The sequence below is a fragment of the Hypanus sabinus genome, chromosome 24 (genome assembly GCF_030144855.1).
Source record: "Hypanus sabinus isolate sHypSab1 chromosome 24, sHypSab1.hap1, whole genome shotgun sequence".
NCBI lineage: Eukaryota > Metazoa > Chordata > Chondrichthyes > Myliobatiformes > Dasyatidae > Hypanus > Hypanus sabinus.
In genome coordinates this window covers 35111642-35132090 of record NC_082729.1, presented here as the reverse complement: position 1 = coordinate 35132090, position 20449 = coordinate 35111642, and the positions used below count along the sequence as shown (strand labels likewise).

At 44.9% G+C, this 20449-nt stretch overlaps 1 protein-coding gene and 1 pseudogene across 1 annotated transcript; one reads left to right on the top strand and one right to left on the bottom strand.

The window, feature by feature from the left end:
• Nucleotides 1–11333: 11333 nt before the first annotated feature.
• Nucleotides 11334–15428, top strand: LOC132380742 (ras-related protein rab7-like; annotated as a pseudogene).
• A 1774-nt stretch (nucleotides 15429–17202) lies between these two features.
• On the bottom strand, nucleotides 17203–18153 carry LOC132380741 (C3a anaphylatoxin chemotactic receptor-like). The gene has a single exon (XM_059949734.1). The coding sequence runs from the start codon at nucleotides 18151–18153 to the stop codon at nucleotides 17203–17205; it is 951 nt and encodes a 316-aa protein (XP_059805717.1).
• Between the last annotated feature and the right edge of the window lie 2296 nt (nucleotides 18154–20449).

Below are 20449 nucleotides of genomic sequence, written 5' to 3'. Positions count from 1 at the left end.
GTAACCATGGAAAATCAATGTACCAAGAGCGGTGCTCAGAGTTGTCGATGATGAGGAAGGGGAGAAAGAGGCAATACGTTATGTCAGCCACAGCCAAGTTCAGGAAGCACACAGTGTGTGCCTTACTCTTCATCTTGCAGCCCGTCACCCGGATGACTGCACAGTTGCCCGGGACGCCCAGTAGGACGGTGAGGATGAAGATGACCATTGACATGACGGAATGTGCTTCCCACTTCATTCTGTTTCCACCGACCGTGAAATTGTAGGGGGAGAGATTCCCAGCGAGCGTCGAATTATACACTCCTTCGGAGAGCGACATTGTCGGGTCTGGTGGTGGAAAATTGTGCAAGTTAGAGGGGTGAAGAATTGGGCGAAAAGCTATTGAGGAGGAAAGGAGAACGAAGAAGGAAGGGGGTCACACGGAACAGAAACAGGACACATAATATGGCAGTGAAGACGGAGTAAGTCTGCTGCAGCGCAGAGACGACAATGTTCTTTCATTACTTGCCACTGGACCCTGACCTCCCAGAACTGTCAAACACTGTGTGGTGTCTGCCCGTGTTTTAGCCTCCCCCTGTGAAACAAAGTAACTCCGAGGCGTTCCCTATGAAGGGTATCCAACCGAGCACCGCGGTTATGTGGATCCTGGTTCAGCTTCTGAGCCAGGAGAATATTATACTGGACTCGAGTGATCAGGTCGCTACAACCGCTAATGATAGTTCCCATGACTGTGTGGGTTTGCTCCAGCTACTCCGGTTTTCCCCACATTCTACAGATGAACTAGGTTATTTGGTCATTGTAAAATATCTTGTGATAACGCTACGGTTTAATAGGTTGGTTGCTAGGCGGTGGTGTCTCGTTGGGCAGAAAGGCCTGTTCCACGTCTATCTCTAAGTACAGTGGCATGCAAAAGTTTGGGCACTCTTGGTCAAAATTTCTGCTACTGTGAATTGGTAAGTGAGTAGAAGATGAACTGATCTCCAAAAGTCACAAAGATAAAGATGAAACATTCTTATCAACATTTTAAGCAAGATTAGTGTATTATTTTTGTTTTGTACAACTATAGAGTGAAAGAAAGGAAAGGAGCACCATACGAAAGTTTGGACATCCCAAGAAAATTGAGGTCTCAGATAACTTTAACTAAGGTCTCAGACCTTAATTAACTTGTTAGGGCTATGGCATGTTCAGAGCCATCGTTAGGAAAGGCCAGGTGATGGAAATTTCAAAGCTTTATAAATTCCCTGACTTCTCAGACTTTGTCCCAACAATCAGTAGCCATGGGCTCCTCTAAGCAGCTGCCTAGCACACTGAAAATTAAAATAAATGATGTCCACAAATCAGATGAAGGCTAAAAGAAGATAACAAAGCGTTTTCAGGTAGCCCGTTTCCTGAGTTCGTAATGCAATTAAGAAATGGCAGTGAACAGGAACGGTGGAGGTCAAGACGAGATCTGGAAGACCAAGAAATCTTTCCGATGAAACTGATCGTAGGATTGCTAGAAAGGCAAATCAAAACCCCCGTTTGACTGCAAAAGACCTTGACGGAGATTTAGCAGACGCTGGAGTGGTGGTGCATTGTTCTACTGTTTACTGTGCAGCGACACCTGCACAAATATGACCTTCATGGAACAGTCATCAGAAGATAACCTTTCCTGCCTCCTCACCACAAAATTCAGCGTCAGAAGTTTGAAAAGGAACATTTAAACAACCCTGATGCATTTTGGAAACGAGTCCTGTGGACTGATGAAGTTAAAATAGAACTTTTTGGCCGCAATGAGGAAAGTTATGTTTGGAGGAGAAAGGGTGCAGAATTTCATGAAACGAGCACCTCTCCAACTGTTAAACACGGGGTTGGATTGATCATGCTTTGGGGTTGTATTGCAGCCAATGGCACGGTGATCATTTCACTGGTAGAGGGGAAAATAAATTCAATTAAATACCAGCAAATTCTGGAAGCAAACATCACACCGTCTGTAAAAATGCTGAAGATGGCTTCTACCACAGGATAATGATCCTAAACCCACCTCAACATCCGCAATGGACGTTGAGGCGCAAGCTGAAGGTTTTGTTATGGCCTTCACGGTCCCTGCCCTAAACATCATCTGTGGATGGATCTCAAACGAGCAGTTTATTCATGACGGCCCAAGAATCTGTCAGAACTCGAAGGCTTTTGCAAGGAAAAATGGGCGAAAATCGCCCCAAAAGGAATTGAGAGACTCTTAGCTGGTTACAGAAAGCGTTTAGAATCTGTGAGACTTGCCAAAGGGGGTGTTACTAAGTACTGACCATGCAGGGTGCCCAAACTTTTGCTTCGAGGCCTTTTCCTTTTTTGTTATTCTGAAACAGGAAACGATGGAAATTAAAACGTAATCTTGCTTAAAACATTAAAGAAATGTGTCATATTTGACTTTATGCCTTTTGGAAATCAGGTAATCTTTTACACGCTTAGCTATTCACAGTAACAGGGTTGCCCAAACTTTTGCATGCCACTGTATGTGCCTAAGACATCCCAACCGGTAATAAGTATTCCAAAGGCAAATGGACACAATCATGACCAAGAAGAGAAGTCAAAGCCAGCATAAAGCCAAACATGGGCGAAATTAAACAGCAAAAATGACTGGAAATGGTAAATTAGGAAGCTTTTAGAAACCAACAGAAATCACTAAAAAGTCGCTACAAAGGACAAAATTGAATACGAAGCTAGGCTAGGCAACAATATTAAAGGGATACGACATGTTTCCTCAGATACATAAAGTGTAAATGGGAGGCGAGAGAGGTTACATTGGACAACTGTAAAAACATGCTGGAGAGGTACGAATGGGGGACACGGAAACGACGGAGCGCCTGAATAAGTATTCTGCATTAGATATCATTGTGGAAGACAATAGCATGAAGTGTGTACGTTCACTACTCCTAGAGAGAAAGTTCTGGGGAAACCTCAAAGCACTGAAAGGTAAATGTCATCTGGACAAGATGGGGTTAATTTCAGAGGGAAACTCCGTCTGCACTGTTTAATTGCACAAGGTTAGGCAAAAATTAACAACGTGAAATCTGTATCTACTTTACTTCTCAAAAATAAAAGGAAATGTTTTGTTCTTCACTGCGTTCTGAGTAAAGTATTGTCTCATAATTTCAAAACGTCAACTTCCTCATATTCAGCTTCTGGGAACTTCAAACCCAAAGAGTCTCTACCGAAGAGGACTAACTCAGCTCTTCTGCTTATGGGAACGAAGACCCCACCGATCAGCATCCAATTTCCGCAAAAGACATAACTCCTCGCTGTACCTCGAGCAGCCGAGGAATACCACCGTCCGTCACTGTGCAGGTCCTGCTCAAGATTAGATCCGTGAGCTCAAGAGAATTTAACCTTTGAGTGCAAGTTTCCAAAACTACTGAAGACCGGGGACAGAGCCGGAGAATCCAGGGAAAGGTGAGCTGAATTTCCACCGGATTTCCATTAATTTGATCAAGTAAAAGGAAAGAACTATGTACAATTAGGGAGTGATCTTTTCTTTTACAACAGATTCATTGATTCGTGAGAATAAAATCAGGCCTATGAGGCATTATGTAGTTAAACCATTTTTCCCAGTATGAATCAATTTGTTCCAGCTTATGATTAACAGATGCTGTTATCTTTTCCATTTTGTAAATGTCCATTGTAATTTCCATCCATGTATTTAAAGCTGGGCTCTCCCGTGATAACCATTTCCTAGTAAGAGTCTTTTTACCAGCCACCAACAGTATAGTCATTAAATATTTATCTATTTTCAACCATTATTGAGGTAGATATCCAAAGTATATGGTCTTACTCTCTAAGCGTATTTCACATTTAAAGATGACTTGTAAGGGATTGTGTATCACCATCCAATAGTTTTTAATAACAGGGCAATCCCAAAAATATGGCAATGACTTGCATTTTGATTTCCACAATTTCTCCAGCAAGCAGGGAGGTTACTATCATAATGGGATTTCTGAGAGGGTGTAATAAAATATCTTATCAAGTTTTTCCATCCAAACTTCCTCCATTTCTGTGAACTGGTGCACTCCCATTGATATCTCCATATTGCTGTCCATTCTTCCTCAGATATAATTATCCCTCCTTCCTTCTCCCATTTTGTTTTAATGTATGAAGTCTAATGTGTTTTAATATTTGCCAACTCCTTATACACGCTTGAAAAGTTTCTACTACCATTATCTGAATTATATGCTTTTCTAAACTCTACCAAGCATGTATTTGCCTTGGTTATATTTTTAAGCGTCTTATTAACATATTGTCGCATCTGTAACTACCGATAAGAATCTTGTTTTTCTAATGTGTTTCTCTTTAAGCATTTCAAAACTGAACAGTTTTCCTTCTTTCGTTATGTTGCAAAGAACTGTTATTCCTTTAGCTGTCCTTAAATCTAGCATCTAATTTATTTGTTGTAAAGTCCGATTCATATGCACACCATTTAAGAATTGCAGTATCTCCTTCTAGATTACATTGTTTTATAATAGTTTAAGCCCAGCCTTTCTAAGCATAGAAAATAGAAAATCTACAGCACAATACACGCCCTTCGGCTGAACATGTCCCTACCTTAGAAATTATTAGGCTAACCCATAGCCCTCTATTTTACTAAGATCCATGTGCCTATCTAAAAGCCTCTTAAAAGACCCTATCGTATTCGCCTCCACCACTGTTGCCGGCAGCCTATTCCTCGCACTCACCACTCTCTGAGTAAAAAGCGTACCCCTGATATATCCTCGGTACCTACCACCCGGCACCTTAAACCTGTGTCCTCTTGTGGCAACCATTTCAGCCACGGGAAAAACCCTCGGACTATCCACACGATCAATGCCTCTCATCATCTTGTACACCTCTATCAGGTCACCTCTCAAACTTCTTCGCTCCAAGGAGAAAACTCCGAGTTCACTCCACCTATTCTCACAAGGCATGCTCCCCAATCCAGGCAACATCCTTCTAAGTCTCCTCTGCACCCTTTCTATTGCTTCCACATCCTTCCTGTAGTGAGGCGAGCAGAACCGAACACAATACTCCAAATGGGGTCTGATAAGGGTCCCATATAGCTGCAACATTACCTCTCGGCTCCTAAATTCAATTCCACGATTGATGAAGGCCAATACAGCATACGCCGTCTTAACCACAGAGTCAACCTGCGCAGCTGCTTTGAGCATGCTATGGACTCGGACCACAAAATCTCTCTGATCCTCTACACTGTCAAGAGTCTTACCATTAATACTATATTCTGCCATCATATTTGACCTACCAAAATGAACTACTTCACACTTACCTGGGTTGAACTCCATCTGCCACTTCTCAGCCCAGTTTTGCATTCTATCAATGTCCCGCTGTAACATCCGACATTTGTCCACACTATCCACAACACCTCCAACCTTTGTGCCATCAGCAAACTTACTAACCCATCCCTCCACTTCTTCATCCAGGTCATTTATAAAATTCATGAAGAGTAAGGGTCTCAGAACAGATCCGTGAGGAACTCCACTGGTAACCGACCTCCATGCAGAATATGACCCGTCTACAACCACTCTCTGCCTTCTATGGGAAGCCAGTTCTGGTTCTACAAAGCAATGTCCCCTTGGATGCTATGCCTCCTTACTTTCTCAGTAAGCCTTGCATGGGGTACTTTCTGTAGTTCTACTCAGTTAAGTCCCTGTGGAAACCGCCACTGTCCTGCCTTCATTGGCTGACCCAATTACCTCCGCAAAAACCGTCTGAATGTAGCAAAGCAAGACTTCCTTTGCAACAAAGCCTCTCCGATGATTTCTGAACAGACGTCACATGTACAAGTTAACATAACTCCCGTGGAGATGGATCTTACCTTTCCCCGGCTCCGTCCCTGGTCCTTGGCAGTTTCCGATACTTGGACTGAGACGTCAAATTCTCTTGAGCGCAGGGAACTAATCTTGAACGGTTGCCGCATAGCGACGGACGGTGGGACTCCTCGGGTGCTCGAGGTACATCGAGGAGTTGGCCCTTGTGCGCAAATTGGACGATAATCAAGCAGGTGTGGGCTCTGGGTTCCGAATGAGGTGAAAAGAAGATTAGTTCACTTTTTAAGTTTAAAGTTCCTAGTAGCTTAATCTGAGAAGTGGATGTGTTGACTACATTAGATTACATGGTACTCAGCCAGTGGTGAGGAACAAAACATTTTTCTTATTTTGTTGAGAAGTAATGCAAATAACGAAACCGCGTGGTTAATGTCCGCCCTGGAAGTATGCGATTGGGCAGTGCAGCAGGTGCTTCTTTCTCAGATTAACCCCATTAGTTTGTATGTGATGGTGTCCACGACCTGTTGCTGAATGGAATTAGTCCATGGGATAAAATGTTGGGAACCCTTGGTGTAGAGTGCTCTTTACAGTATAATTTTGATAATAAGAAATTTTACAATTGATAATCTTTGAAAGCATCCTCGCTTTACAAGATACTTATAAAAAGTGCCCGAGATATTTGCATAGTACTGTATACACTCAGTGGCCACTTTATTATGTACATCTGTACACCTGCTCGTTAAAGTACATGTCCAATCAGCCAATCATGTGGCTGCAACTCAATGCATAAACGTACATAAATAAAGGGATTCAGTTACTGTTAATACCAAACATCAGAATGGGGAGGAAATGTGGTCCAAGCGATTTTAATCGTGGAATAATAGTTCACGCGAGACAGGGTGGTTTAATTATTTCAGGATCTGTTGATTTCCTGACATTTTCACGCACAACACTCTATGGAGTTCAGAGAGAATGTTGCGAAATAAAATAATTACGTTCTGTGGGTGAAAGTGGCTTGTCAATGAGAGAGGTCAGAGGAAAATGACCAATTTCTTGACCATTCTCCTAATCTGTTTAAGTTTTTCTGCATCCTACCTGTTTCCTCAATACTACCTTGCCCTCTAACAATCTTCGTATCATCTGCAAACTTGGCAACAAAAAATCTATTCCATCATTTAAGTCATTTACGTACAGCATAAAAAAGAAGTGGCCACGATACCGTTTACTGCGGAACACCACTAGTCACTGGCAGCCAGCCAGAAAAAAAAGGATCCTTTTGTCCCACTCCCTGCCTCCTACCAATCAGCCAATGCTCTAATCATCTTCGTGTCATTCCTGCAATACCATGGGCTCTTGATTTGGCAAGCAGCCTAATGTGTGGCACCTTGTCAAAAGCCTTCTGAAAGTAAAAATATACAACATCCACTGCATCCCCTTTCTCTATCCTACTTGTAATCATTTCAAGGAGTTCCAACAGGTTCGCCAGGCAGGATATTCGCTTAAGCAAACCGTGTTGACTTTGTACTATCTTGTCCTGTGTAAGCAAGTACTCCATCACCTCATCCTTAACAAATGACTCTTACAGCTTCCCAATCATTGAGGTCAGGCTAACTGGCCTATAATTTCCTTTCTGCTGCCTTCCTGCTTTCTTATAGAGTGGAGCTACATTTGCAATTTTCCAGTCGTCTGCCACCATGCCGGAGGCCAATGACTATTGAAAGATCATTTCTAATGCCACCACAGTCTCTAGCTCTATCTCTGTCAGAAACCTACGGTGCAGTTTCTCTCTCCCGTTGACTTATGTACCTTTAGGTCTTTCGGCTTTTTGAGCACATTCTCTCTTGTAAGAGTAACTGCACCCACTTCTCTTCCTTCACACACTACAACATCTGGCATAGTGCTAGTGTCTTCCACAGCGAAGACTGATGCAAAATAATCATTTAGTTCATCAGCCATCTCCTTGTCCCCGTTATTATTTCTCCTGCTTCATTTTCTAGCCGTCCTATATCCACTCTCACTTTTCTTTTATTTTAGCATACTTGAAAAAACTTTGACTATCCGCTTTAATATTATTTGCTAGCTTGCTTTCATATTTCATATTTTTCTTCTAATTTGGATTCAACAGTGCCTAGATGGGAGATGTCAGAGAGTAGTGGTGGATAATTGTTTATCGGGATGGAGGCCGGTGACTAGCGGGGTGCCTCAGGGATCTGTTTTGGGCCCAATGTTGTTTGTAATATACATAAATGATCTGGATGATGGGGTGGTAAATTGGATTAGTAAGTATGCCGATGATACTAAGGTAGGAGGTGTTGTGGATAATGAGGTGGGTTTTCAAAGCTTGCAGGGAGATTTATGCCGGTTAGAAGAATGTGCTGAACGTTGGCAGATGGAGTTTAATGCTGAGAAGTGTGAGGTTCTACATTTTGGCAGGAATAATCCAAATAGAACATACAGGGTAAATGGAAGGGCATTGAGGAATGCAGAGGAACAGAGAGATTTAGGAATAACAGTGCATAGTTCCCTGAAGGTGGAGTCTCATGTAGATAGGGTGGTGAAGAAGGCTTTTGGAACGCTGGCCTTTATAAATCAAAGCATTGAGTACAGAAGTTGGGATGTAATGTTAACATTGTGCGGGCATTGGTAAGGCCAAATTTAGAATATTGTGTGCAGTTCTGGTCACCGAATTATAGAAAGATATCAATAAATTAGAGAGAGTGCAGAGACGATTTACTAGGATGTTACCTGGGTTTCAGCACTTAAGTTATAGAGAAAGGTTGAACAAGTTAGGTCTCTATTCATTGGAGCGTAGAAGGTTGAGGGGGGATTTGATCGAGGTATTTAAAATTTTGAGAGGGATAGATAGAGTTGACGTGAATAGGCTGTTTCCATTGAGAGTAGGGGAGATTCAAACGAGAGGACATGATTTGAGAGTAAGGGGGCGGAAGTTTAAGGGAAACACGAGGGGGTATTTCTTTACTCAGAGAGTAATAGCTGTGTGGAATGAGTTTCCTGTAGAAGTAGTAGAGGCCAGTTCAGTTGTGTCATTTAAGGTAAAATTGGATAGGTATATGGACAGGAAAGGAGTGGAGGGTTATGGGCTGAGTGCGGGTAGGTGGGACTAGGTGAGATTAAGAGTTCGGCACGGACTAGGAGGGCCGAGATGGCCTGTTTCCGTGCTGCGATTGTTACATGGTTATATGGTTATAATTTTTCTTTCAGTTGCTCTCTGTCGGTTTTAAAAACTCCCCATTCCTCTATCGTTCCACCGATTCTTGCTTTGTTGTATGCCGTTTCTTTTGCTTTTACAATAGCTGTTACTTCCCTTGTCAGCTATGGTTGTACTATTGTATCATTTATGTCTGTCTTCATGTTTGTAATGCACATGACCTGCACATTCCTATTTTCCCCCTAGAAACACACACTATTGCTGCTTTGCTGATATCCCTGCCAGCAGCTCCTTCCACTTTACTTTGGCCAACGCCTCTCTCATACCACTATAATTTCCCTTACTCCACTGAAAAACTGCTACGCCCGACTTTACCTTCTCCCTGTCAAATTTCAAGTTGAACATAATCATATTGTGATCAGTGGTTCCTTCGGATTCTTTCACCTTAAGCTCTCTAATCACCTCCGGTTCATAACGTAACATTCAGTCCAATAGTAGGCACAACGAGAATCTACTCTAAAAAAACAACTTTTCAAAATTACTCTCCCGAGATTCATTAGCAACCAGAGTTTCTCAATCGAACTGCACGTTAAAATCTCCAAGACTACCATAAAATTGCCTTTTTAACTCGCCTTTTTTATTTCCTGTTGTAACCCGTGGTCCACCTCCCAGCTACTGTTGGGAGGCCTGCATATAACTGCCATCAACATCCTTTTACCCTTGCAGTTTCTGAACTCAACCTATTCAACAGATGTATTCAACATCTTCTGATCCTACGTCACATCTTTCTACTGATTTGATGGCATTATTTTACCAATAGAGCCACACCACACCTCTGCCTACCTTCCTGTCTCACGGATGTAACGTGTAACCTTGGACATTCAGCTGCCATCTACAATCATCCTTCAGCCACGATTCAGTAATGGCCACAATATCCTACCAGGCAATATATAATAGTGCAAAAAGATCATCCACCTTTTTTCTTATACTATGCGTATTTAGTTAAACACCTTGATTACCGTATTTGCTATTCTTTCTGATTTTTCATCCCTAATGATTTGGCACTCAGCATGTTGGTCGCACCTAAGTGCCAATAATGCCTGCCCTTTCTGCCAATCTGACTGCACCCTATCTTTACCTTTCTACTATCCGTCATACCCTGAATCCCTTGCCTCCGGTTCGCACCCCACTGCCGAGTTAGTTTAAACCCTTTTCAACAGCTCTAACTAACGTGCCCTCGAGTATTTTGGTCCCTGGACATCATGATCTCTAGACCAAAGGAGATACGAGAGGAAAATTATTCACACAGAGTGGTGTGTTCCTGATATGGGCTGCCTTGGATGGTCGTAAAGGCAGATAGGTTAGATATGTTTAAGAGATATTTAGATAGGTAAAATGAGCACAATGAGAGGATATTTACACTGGGTAGGCAGAGGGGATTAGTTTAATTGGCCATGTATTTACTGATATAATCGAACCGGCACATTGTAGGCCGACTAGCTTGTCCCTGTGCAGTTGTGTTCTGTGTTCTATGTTCTAAGAGATGTGTGTCCACGAGGTATTCCGTCATACATTCGTATTTAAGGTTTGATTGTGGTTCTGGGTTTCGCCCTCTAGTTCCTGCACGGTGAATGTCATTCGGAGCGAGGGAAACTTGAAGACCTGATGGAGAGGAAAGGGTTGAGTGCGCTGTTGATTGAGGCCTGGGCTTCAGTGAATGTCAATCAGTCCAGAGGAACCCGTATGGAGAAGTGTTTTAGGCAAAGTCCGAGTGTGATGGGGAGCCAGCAGATCAGAAAGGCGGCGTCTGCAGTCACGGTCAGGCGTATAGGCTTCCTGGACTTGGCGAACCTGCCCCCATGCAGCCTCCAGCCAACGAGGGCGTAACGGGTGATCATAATTACAAAGTGGAGGCCGAAAATGAAGATGGCTGAAATTAGCCAGGAGCATAATGGGTGCAATAAATACCCAAGGCAAATTGGTAATGTACCGACAGTGGAGCTGGGAGATGTTGTCCATGCACGAAGTGAAGGGTCAGGCAATAGATCAGGTCAGCCAAAGACAGGATCAGGAAACCAGAACCGCGTGGACCTTACTCTGGCCCGTCACCCAGATGACTGCGCCGTTGCCCGGGACACCCAGTAGGAAGCTGAGGATGAAGATGACCATTGGCATGACGGAAAGTGCTCCCCACTCCATCCTGAATACACCGGCCGTGAAATTGTGCGAGGAGATATTCCCCGCGAGTGTCGATGTGGACACATCTTCGGAGAGCGAATTTGTCCGATCTGGTGTTGGAGAAGTTATGTAATTAAGAGCTGCGAAGAATGGAGCGAACTAGGGAGGGAGGTAGATAATGAATAGTGAGGGAGGCGATGGCGAGGAGAGTCGGCGTGTCACACGGAACAGAATCAGGACACAATCAGGTGGTGAAGGCGGAGGAAGTATGCTGCTGCACAAAGACCACAGTTGTCTTGCATTACTTGCCACTGGACTCTGACCACCCGAACTGTCAAGCATCGTGTTGTGGCTGCCCGTGTTGTAGCTTCCCCAAGTGAAAGTAGTTCACACGCAGGCGTTCGCTATGAAGGGTATCCACCCGAACGTCGCGGATCGGCCTCTACAGCCAGCCGAGGACCAACCTACAGAAATCCGCAGGAGAATTTCATACTTGACTCGAGATATCAAGCTACTACCAGTACAAATACTAGCTCCGTGTGAATTTTCTCCGGGGCTTGCGGTTTCCTCCCAAATTCCACAGACAAAATTGGTTGTCAGGTTAATTGTTCATTGCAAAAAAACCTTGTAATTAGGTTGGGTTAAATAGATATCAAGGCATTGAGTGGTTTTGAAATAGAGGTTGCGCATTCGTTCCTTATGTGATCTACAGTATGACATGGGAGATCATGGTCTTTCCATGACCGTGATTCTCACGGCAAAATTTTCTACAGAAGTGATCTGCCTTTACCTTCTTCGGACCAGTGTCTTTACAGATGGTTTAGTCCAGCCTTTGTTAATGCCTTTCAGAGACTGTGTCGAGCGTTAGAAGTCGTATAATCAGGAGTTGTGATATACATCCGCTACACATACTACCTGCTCTCACTGCTTCATGTGACTCTGATCGGGAGATCTAAGCAGGTGCTGCATCGTGCCTAAAGGTGACCTGTAGGCTACTGGAGTGATGGAGCGTCTTCCACCTGCTTTGGTAAATATGTATCTCCACCTCGCCACCCAGGAGGCAGTTGTGCTCTCGATTAAGAAAACCGCAGCATTTGGGGAGAAGACAGTAGAATGGTGTTGAGGGGAGATGATAAATCAGACAGGCGGATTGGTGGAGAATACTTGTTTGGCTAAGAGGCCTCATTAAGCTTCTATGTCTGATGTTCGTATGGCATTTAAAAAGGAATGGAATGAAGCGATATGCACCGTTTAAATAAATTAAATCAGTTTTCCGTCGTGCTTATCGCAGAAACAGCGGGCCGAAAGATCGTTTCTCGTATTTAATTATTCAGCATTTTGTGTTCTTAATGCATTGTGCAATGTTCTCAGCTCTCGGTCCCTGATACAAATGGGGAGGACTCTCTCGTTGAACAAAGCTCCACTGGGCATCCCCTTGCCCCATCCTGTCGCCTCCAATACCACCAGGCCAAGGGCTCGCGAGGTGAATACCTGAGATGTTGTCTCCAGGGTGAAGGTGCTCTGGATTTACGTTTCTCGACGTTTAAGTACAACGCCATGAACCGCTGCATCCACAATTCACAGTTCAAGCGTAATTGATAGTCAACCATGCATGACTACCCATAAATACAGTATAGCCAAACAAAACAACGTTACTCCGGGGCCAAGGTGAAAAGTACAATCTAATACTCACACTCATTACAAGGGATATAAGATAGCAAGCACACATATGGTATCAGTAAATGCAGTCAGACGAAAAATATCGTCCCAAGTCCTGAGTCCATGAATATTGCAGAAATAAGTGTCAGTATATGAACTAGACGTTCTGTAACCAGTACAAAGCGACCATCGCCGCCGACCTCCTCACCAAGGAAGAGACAAAGTGCGTGACGGGCTGTCACGACGCATATGACCACCCCCCAACTCTTCCATCTCTTGGTGCCGCCTGCACTCGGTGCTCTTTTTCACTGTTCCTCTACTCCTTTGTTCTTTTTAAATACTTCCCGACATCCCCATTGGGAGTATACTGAGTCTGACACCGGCAGCGTGTTAGGTCGGCGTGCAAGTGAACTTCACACTGTGTGTGACCCCGGGAGTTGTGATGGGACAGTGTGGAAGGAGCTTCACTGTGTGTCAGAGCCATGGAGTGTGTGATGAGTCGGTGTGGAGAGAGGCTTACTCTGCGGCTGACCCCGGGAGCGTTTGATATGACGATGTAGAGGGAGCTTTATTGTGTGTCTGACCCTGGGATAATGTAATACGGTGTGTCTTACCATAAGAGTGTGGTGTGACTGTATCGCCCGGCCTCCATCAGATTTGGGACACGGTCGGCCAAGAGCGGTTCCAGTCTCTGAGTATCGCTTTCTACTGCGGCGCTGACTGCTGCGTTCTGGCGTTCGTTGCCACCACAACCGGCAGCTTCAAGGTGCCGGACAGCTTCCTTTCTTGATAGAGACAAGGAGGCGAGACCCTGAGAACTTCCCCTTCGTTGTTTTCGCCTACAAGAGCGAAATGGAGGTCGATCTTGTGAGGAAGCGTGGGCAGGTCGGGTGCCAGAGTGAAAACAACATCCTCTACTTTGACATTAGTACCCAGGAGGCCATTAATGTGGATCACGTCTTACAGCCCAATGCGCATGATATCCTGAAGCAGTTATGTGAGCACGCACTATAGGAAGCTTTAGGGGAGGGAGCTCCGCCTTCTTTATCCCTATACTTTTTCTTGCAGTCACGTCTCAGCTTCTAGCCAAGCTCCCTTCTCTACATACCGAGCTCCAGCTATCACTTTTCAGCTTGTCTTCCTTTCCCTGACTATCCTGACTTTCTTCACTTTCTTTTACAGTCTCATCATGGTTGATACAAATTTCCTCTCAGGCCCATTCTCCTGCATTCCCCCGTATGAATATCCATTCAGCCTCTGATGAATCAAGAATTTATTAAACTCTGCCTCAAAATTTCCTAGAAACTGGGCCTCCACAGTTGCCCGTGGCAACAAATTCCACAGAGTCACCGCTTTCTGGCCAAAGAAATTCTTCCTCGTCTCCCGTGCTAAAAGGCCGCTCCTCTACTCTGAGGCTGTGATCCCTGCTATTAGACTCTTCCAGCAAAGGAAACCTCCTCTCCACATCCATCCTATCAAGGCCTTTCACTGTTTCAATTAGCCCACCCTCATTCCGGTGAATACTGGTCCAGAGCTTTTCATATGACAAGTTTTTCAACCTGCATTCCGATTAACGGTCCGGTCTGTGGATTCCAGACTCCGGGTCTTCTGGCTGCCCCTTGTTTCATTTGGGCTTAACATAGAACATAGAACATAGTATAGTACAGCACATTACAGTCCCTTCGACCCGCAACGTTGTACCGACCCTCAAACCCTGCCTCCCATATAACCCCCCACCTTAAATTCCTCCATATACCTGTCTTGTAGTCTCTTAAACTTCACTATTGTATCTGCCTCCACCACTGATGCAGGCAGTGCATTCCAGGCACCAACCACTCTCTGAGTAAAAAACCTTCCTCTAATATCCCCTTTAAACTTCCCACCCCTTACCTGAAAGCCATGTCTTCTTGTATTGAGCAGTGGTGCCCTGGAGAAGAGGCGTTGGCTATCCACTCTATCTATTCCTCTTAATATCTTGTACACCTCTATCATGTCTCCTCTCATCCTCTTTCTCTCCAAAGAGTAAAGCCCTAGCTCCCTTCAGCTCTGTTCATAATGCATACTCTCTAAACCAGGCAGGATACTGGTAAACCTTAAACTCTCCACAGAACCGAGCAGGCGGAATTTTCTTGGCACTTGGGACTACTGCTGTTGCCCGAATGCTCCACTCCATCTTGGACGGAAAGCCGCCCATATAATCTCGCAGACTGGTAACTTGGTCACGGATGGTATAAAGAATCCGATCGCATTTGTAAAACATGGGCTGTGTCATTTTCATATATCCTATACACTCGAACGAGTATAGCACATGGATGAATTTAAACATTTTTTTCACAATAAGTCAACCGAACTTTTATTAAAACTGCTCAAACTTAATTTTACAGGTATTGCTGTTTCAAGGGTAAATATGAATCGAGATGGACGTCTTTTCTCTGTGTAGTTCTTATCAGGAAAGGAAAACGCAGCCTGCATGCATAAAGTGGTATCAAATGATTCAACAGAATATAAGACCTTCGGCACGCTCGGTTTTTTTTTTGTATGTGGTTTCAGATGTATGGCCGCCAGAGAGCTCGACTCATAACAAGGTGAAGGCTGTCTGGGATCACCTGGTGCAAACGATGCAAGAGAGATAGCCGGAGGCAGCGGAAAAACTGGGACAAGTTTGCCAAGACATTTGGAACAACCAAGGAGCCTCTTTTCTAATAAAACTACACGACAGTGCAAGCAAGAGAATCGATGCAGCTTTAAAGGGAAAGGGTTTGATTTTGTTTATTTTTACTGTATACTGCTCTCTATAGCATTATTTTGATATTTAGAAACTCAACAATTTATTATCTTTCAAAGCATCTCCACTTTGCAGGGTTTTTAAAACGTGACTGAGACATTTGTTCAGTATTCTATACACTCAATAGCGACTTTATTGGGCACACCTGTACACCTGCTCGTTAATGCAAATACCTAACTAGCCAATTAAGTGGCAGCAACTCAATGTATAAAAGCATGGAGTCATGATCAAGAGTTTCAGTTATTGTTCAGACCAAACATCAGAATAGGGATGAAATGTGATTTCAGCGACTTTAACCGTGGCATCATATTCTTGCCAGTACGTACACAACACTGGAAGAACGCAGAAGGTGAGGCAGCATCCGTGAGATGCTGTTTTCTCACGATTTCTGAAAGCACGATCCTTAAAGTGTTTGTACTACAGCAGCAGGAGACCACACCGGGATCCCCCGTACAGCTGATGAATTGGCCAGTCCATTTATATTGGTTAGAGATACGGGCCTAGAAATAGCTGATGTAGACAAGAGTGAGGTTTTGAGGTTTTGGAGGTTATGTGTAAAGGGAGAAATAAAGTTAAATGCATTCGGAGGGGTCAGTGGTTCCAAGCTTCTATGTAATGTCAGAGAATGTATCCAGTGCACAACCTGAAATCCTCACTCATTGCAGACATCCACGAACCAGAGAGAAAAATCCCCAATGAATGAATTACAGAAAACGTTAGAACCCCAAAGCCACCCCGTCCCCTCTTCAAAGCAGAAGCAGCGACAATGCATCAACGCACACCCCACAACACTTTTCAGCAGGAAGTATCAGCACCCAAACCAACCGAACAATAGCAAGTCCCTAGATACCAAGATCTATAGACCAAAAGGATATGTGAGGGGCAAGTCATTTTTACAGTGCGCGGTGTGTGCCTGGTATGCGCTGACTGGAACGGTGGTAAGAGTAGATGCCCCTCCTCCGCTTCTTATGCCATCCCTGACATATTTAGTTGTTTGTTTTCTTTTCTCTCTCTTTGCCCATCACTCTGCCTGTTCTCCATCTCCCTCTGGTGCTCCCCTTCCCCTTTCTTTCTCCCTAGGCCGCCCGTTCCATGATCTTTTCCTTTCTCCAGCTCTTTTGCCAATTTCCTTTCCAGCTCTTCGGTTCATCCCACCCCCTCCGGTCTTCTGCTACCATTTTGCATTTTTCCCTCCCCCTCCTACTTCCAAATCTCTTAGTATCTTTCCTTTCAGTTAGTCCTGACGAAGGGTGTCGGCCTGAAACGTCGACAGTGCTTCTCCCTACAGATGCTGCCTGGCCTGCTGTGTTCCACCAGCATTTTGTGTGTGTTGTTTGAATTTCCAGCATCTGCAGATTTCCTCGTGTTTATTGGTTACAGATGTTTAGATAGGTAGAATGAACATAATGGGAGGATATCGACATTATGTAGGCAGAGGGTATTCGTTTAATTGTCCATTTATTTACTGATGTAGTTAATCCTGTGCTGTTTTGTTCTATGTTATAAGTGATTCGAATAACGGTGTAGAAAAGCCTCCACTGCCGACCACAATTGCACAAACCTGTCCACTGTGTCTGTAGTCAGTGGATATCGGTCAGATGTCTGGCTACTACAAACTCCTCTCAGATAGTCGGACACGAGGTGTGGTTGCGGGTCCGGGCCTCTAATTCTAGCCTCTGCTGGGCGAAGGCCAGCCGGAGCGAGGCATGCAGAGACCGCCTAATGACCTGGCGGAATTTGCGGCCTACAACGACATATAGAAGAGGGTTGAGGGCGCTGTTGAAGGAGGCCAAAGCTGCAGTCAATATCGTCCAGTCTTCGGGAATCGATGTGGTGAAGGTTGATAGGAGGTCGCAGATCGTGCTGGGGGTCCAGCAGATTATAAATGTGATGACAACGGAGACGATGAGGCGGAAAGACTTCTTAGATTTGACGAACCTGTCCCGTTGCAGCCTCCAGCCAACCAAGGAGTAGCAGGTGATGATAATTACTAAGGGGATGCCGAAGCTGAAAACAAACCAAATCGACTCCAACACGGCCGATTCCTCCTCCAAATCCTGGAGCAGAAGAAGGGGTAGCCACATAATGAAGACAAGGATCCATACTCCGAAGCAGGCCGCATGCACCCATGTGCGGCTCACATGTTGCTGGAACCAAATTGGCCGAATAATACCCAGGCAGCGGTAGATGCTGATCAGACATAACAGATATATGCTGGCGGATGCGTTGAGCAACATCAAGGTTCCAAGAAAATTATTGGAAAAGTAGTCTGTATCCCCAGAGAAGCTCAGGAACATGTTGGCCATGCGGAAGGGGAGAGTCAGGCAATAGATCAGGTCAGCCACAGCCAGGTTCAGGAAGCACACCGTGTGGACCTTACTCTTCACCTTGAAGCCAAACACCCAGATGACTGCACTGTTGCCCGGGACGCCCAGTAAGAAGGTGAGGGTGAAGATGACCACTGACATGACGGAAGGTGATCCCCACTCCATTCTGTTTCCACCGGCCGTGGAATTGTGGGAGGAGATATTCCCAGCAAGCGTCGAATTGGACACTCCTTCGGAGAACGACATTGTCGAATCTGGTGGAGGAGATATTGTGGAAGTGAGAGGTGCGCAGAATGGAGAGAAGGCGAATTTAGGTGGGGAGGCAAGATCGAAGTGGGAAAGAGCGGAAGGCCAGTAGAAATGTGTTGTGACATGGAACGGAAACCTAACAAACCTCAACGGCAGTGAAGGCGGTGGAAGTCTGCTGCAACGCAGAGACCAGAGACGTCTTGCGTTTCAAGCCATTGGACCCTGACCACCCCACTCCTAAGCCCCCGATCTGTCAAGGGGCGTGTGGTGTCTGCCTATGCATTAGATTCCCATCGTTAAACAAATTTTCACGCAGGCCATCACCATTGAGGAATCCACCCTCAAATCACGGTTATGTGGATCCTGGATCAATCTCTACAGGCTGCCGAGAACTCACCGATAGACAACCCCTCAGGAGAAGATTAGAACTGATTCGAGTGAACAAGCTACTCCCTCCAGTAATAGTAACTAACGTGAATGTGCGGGATCCTTCAGGGTATTTCGATCAACTCCCACATTTCAAAAACGTACTGGTTCTTAGGTCAATTGTCCTTTGGACAACTTTCCTGTGGTTAGGCTAGGCTTAACCAGGTGGGTTGCTGGGCAGTGCGGTTCGTTGGGCGGGAAGGGACTATTACTGCAAAGTACTTTAGTAATTTGATGTATTGCACTGTCACAAAAGGAGAAATATATTTCATGACGTATCTGAGCGACGATAAACCTGATTCTGATATGGGTTCTTGCTGTGAACGGAGACTGGGAAGAGGGGTCGGAGAATGTGATTATTGCTTGGAAAGGTGGAAGGGAGAGGGGAGGAAACGGGAAGCATCAGCGAGTCATTCTGTAATGATCAATAAACCACTTGTTTCAAATCAGATTAATTGCCTCGTATCTTAGGGCTACGGGTGTCTGTACCCACGCCAGCAACCGCACTCCTCCCCTCACCACATCGCCCACGGCTCTCCACTCAGGCACCCGTCCCACATCCCTCCCGTGGCGCGTTACCCTCGCCACACTCAACAACCCTTGCTACCGCCGGCCAGATCCACAAAGGCCCACTCCGAAATACGTTGTTCGATAAGCCACCCTCACTGCAGAAAGGTGCGCAGGACGTTTGGCAGATTCCTACAAGAACACCGAACAATCCAGCACAGAAATGGTCCACAATATTGTACCGAACCATTAGTCATCACATAGTCATCACCAATCGCGTCTGCTGACCCAATGTCAATTTTCCTCACATTTATGTGCCCATCCAAACGTCTCGTAACTATGCCATGTATGTCTGTCTCCACCAGCAATTCTGCAGCGCCTTTCAGCCACCCACCGCTCTCTGTATAAAAGGTATCTTACCCTGCACATCTCCTTTGATCTTACCCCCTCTGACGTTAAAGGCACACCCTCTGGTACTGGCCATTTCAACCCTGAGGAAAAAGATACTGTCTGTCTACTCCATCTCTGCCCCCGTTAACCTTAGAAACTACTTCTACCACTACCATAATTACGACCTTTACTAGCACGACTACTAGTATTTATACAAGTACACTACAGAAAAATGCCCTTGGCCGAACATGCCATGCCTACCATTTTCCGATTTGCATCAGTATAAGTCCATAAGATATAGGAGCCGAATTCGACCATTTTGTCCATCGAGTCTGCTCTGCCATATTCCTATTCTATCCCAAATTCTTACCTTCCTCCCCGATCCCAGCATGTCCTGGCCAATCAAGATTCTATCAGCTTAAAAATAGATCAAAATAGAGCTGCCCGTGGCAATGAATTCCATAGTTTCACCACTCCCGGGCTTGAGAAATCCCTCTAAAAGGACGGCTCTTCATTCTGCGGCTGTGTCGTCTGCTCTTAGTCTCCCCCAAAATACGAAACAATATTACTCCAAATCGACCCTATCGAGGCCTTTCAACATTCGACCGGGTTCAATGAAGTCACCCCTCATTCTTCTGAAATTCAGTGAGAAGAAGCCCAGGACCATCAAACTTTTCCCATCTGACAAGCCTTTCAATTGCAGAAGGCTTGAGCCTCTCGTAGGTTAAGTGATCACATGGGTGTAATTGGGCGGGGCGGAAGGGCTGTATCCGTAAATCATATTTAAAAGTAAAATAAACTTAAAAAAACTATCCTTTATATTCGACTTAAATCTCCTTTCCTCAAGGTAACTATAAGCCTTCCTCTCAATGTTGCTCCCACTATGGGACAACGATTCTGACTGTCTGCAGCATTTCTGTATCCGTTATCTGAATTTCTTCTGTCAGGTCATCGGCCGACGTCCGCGACC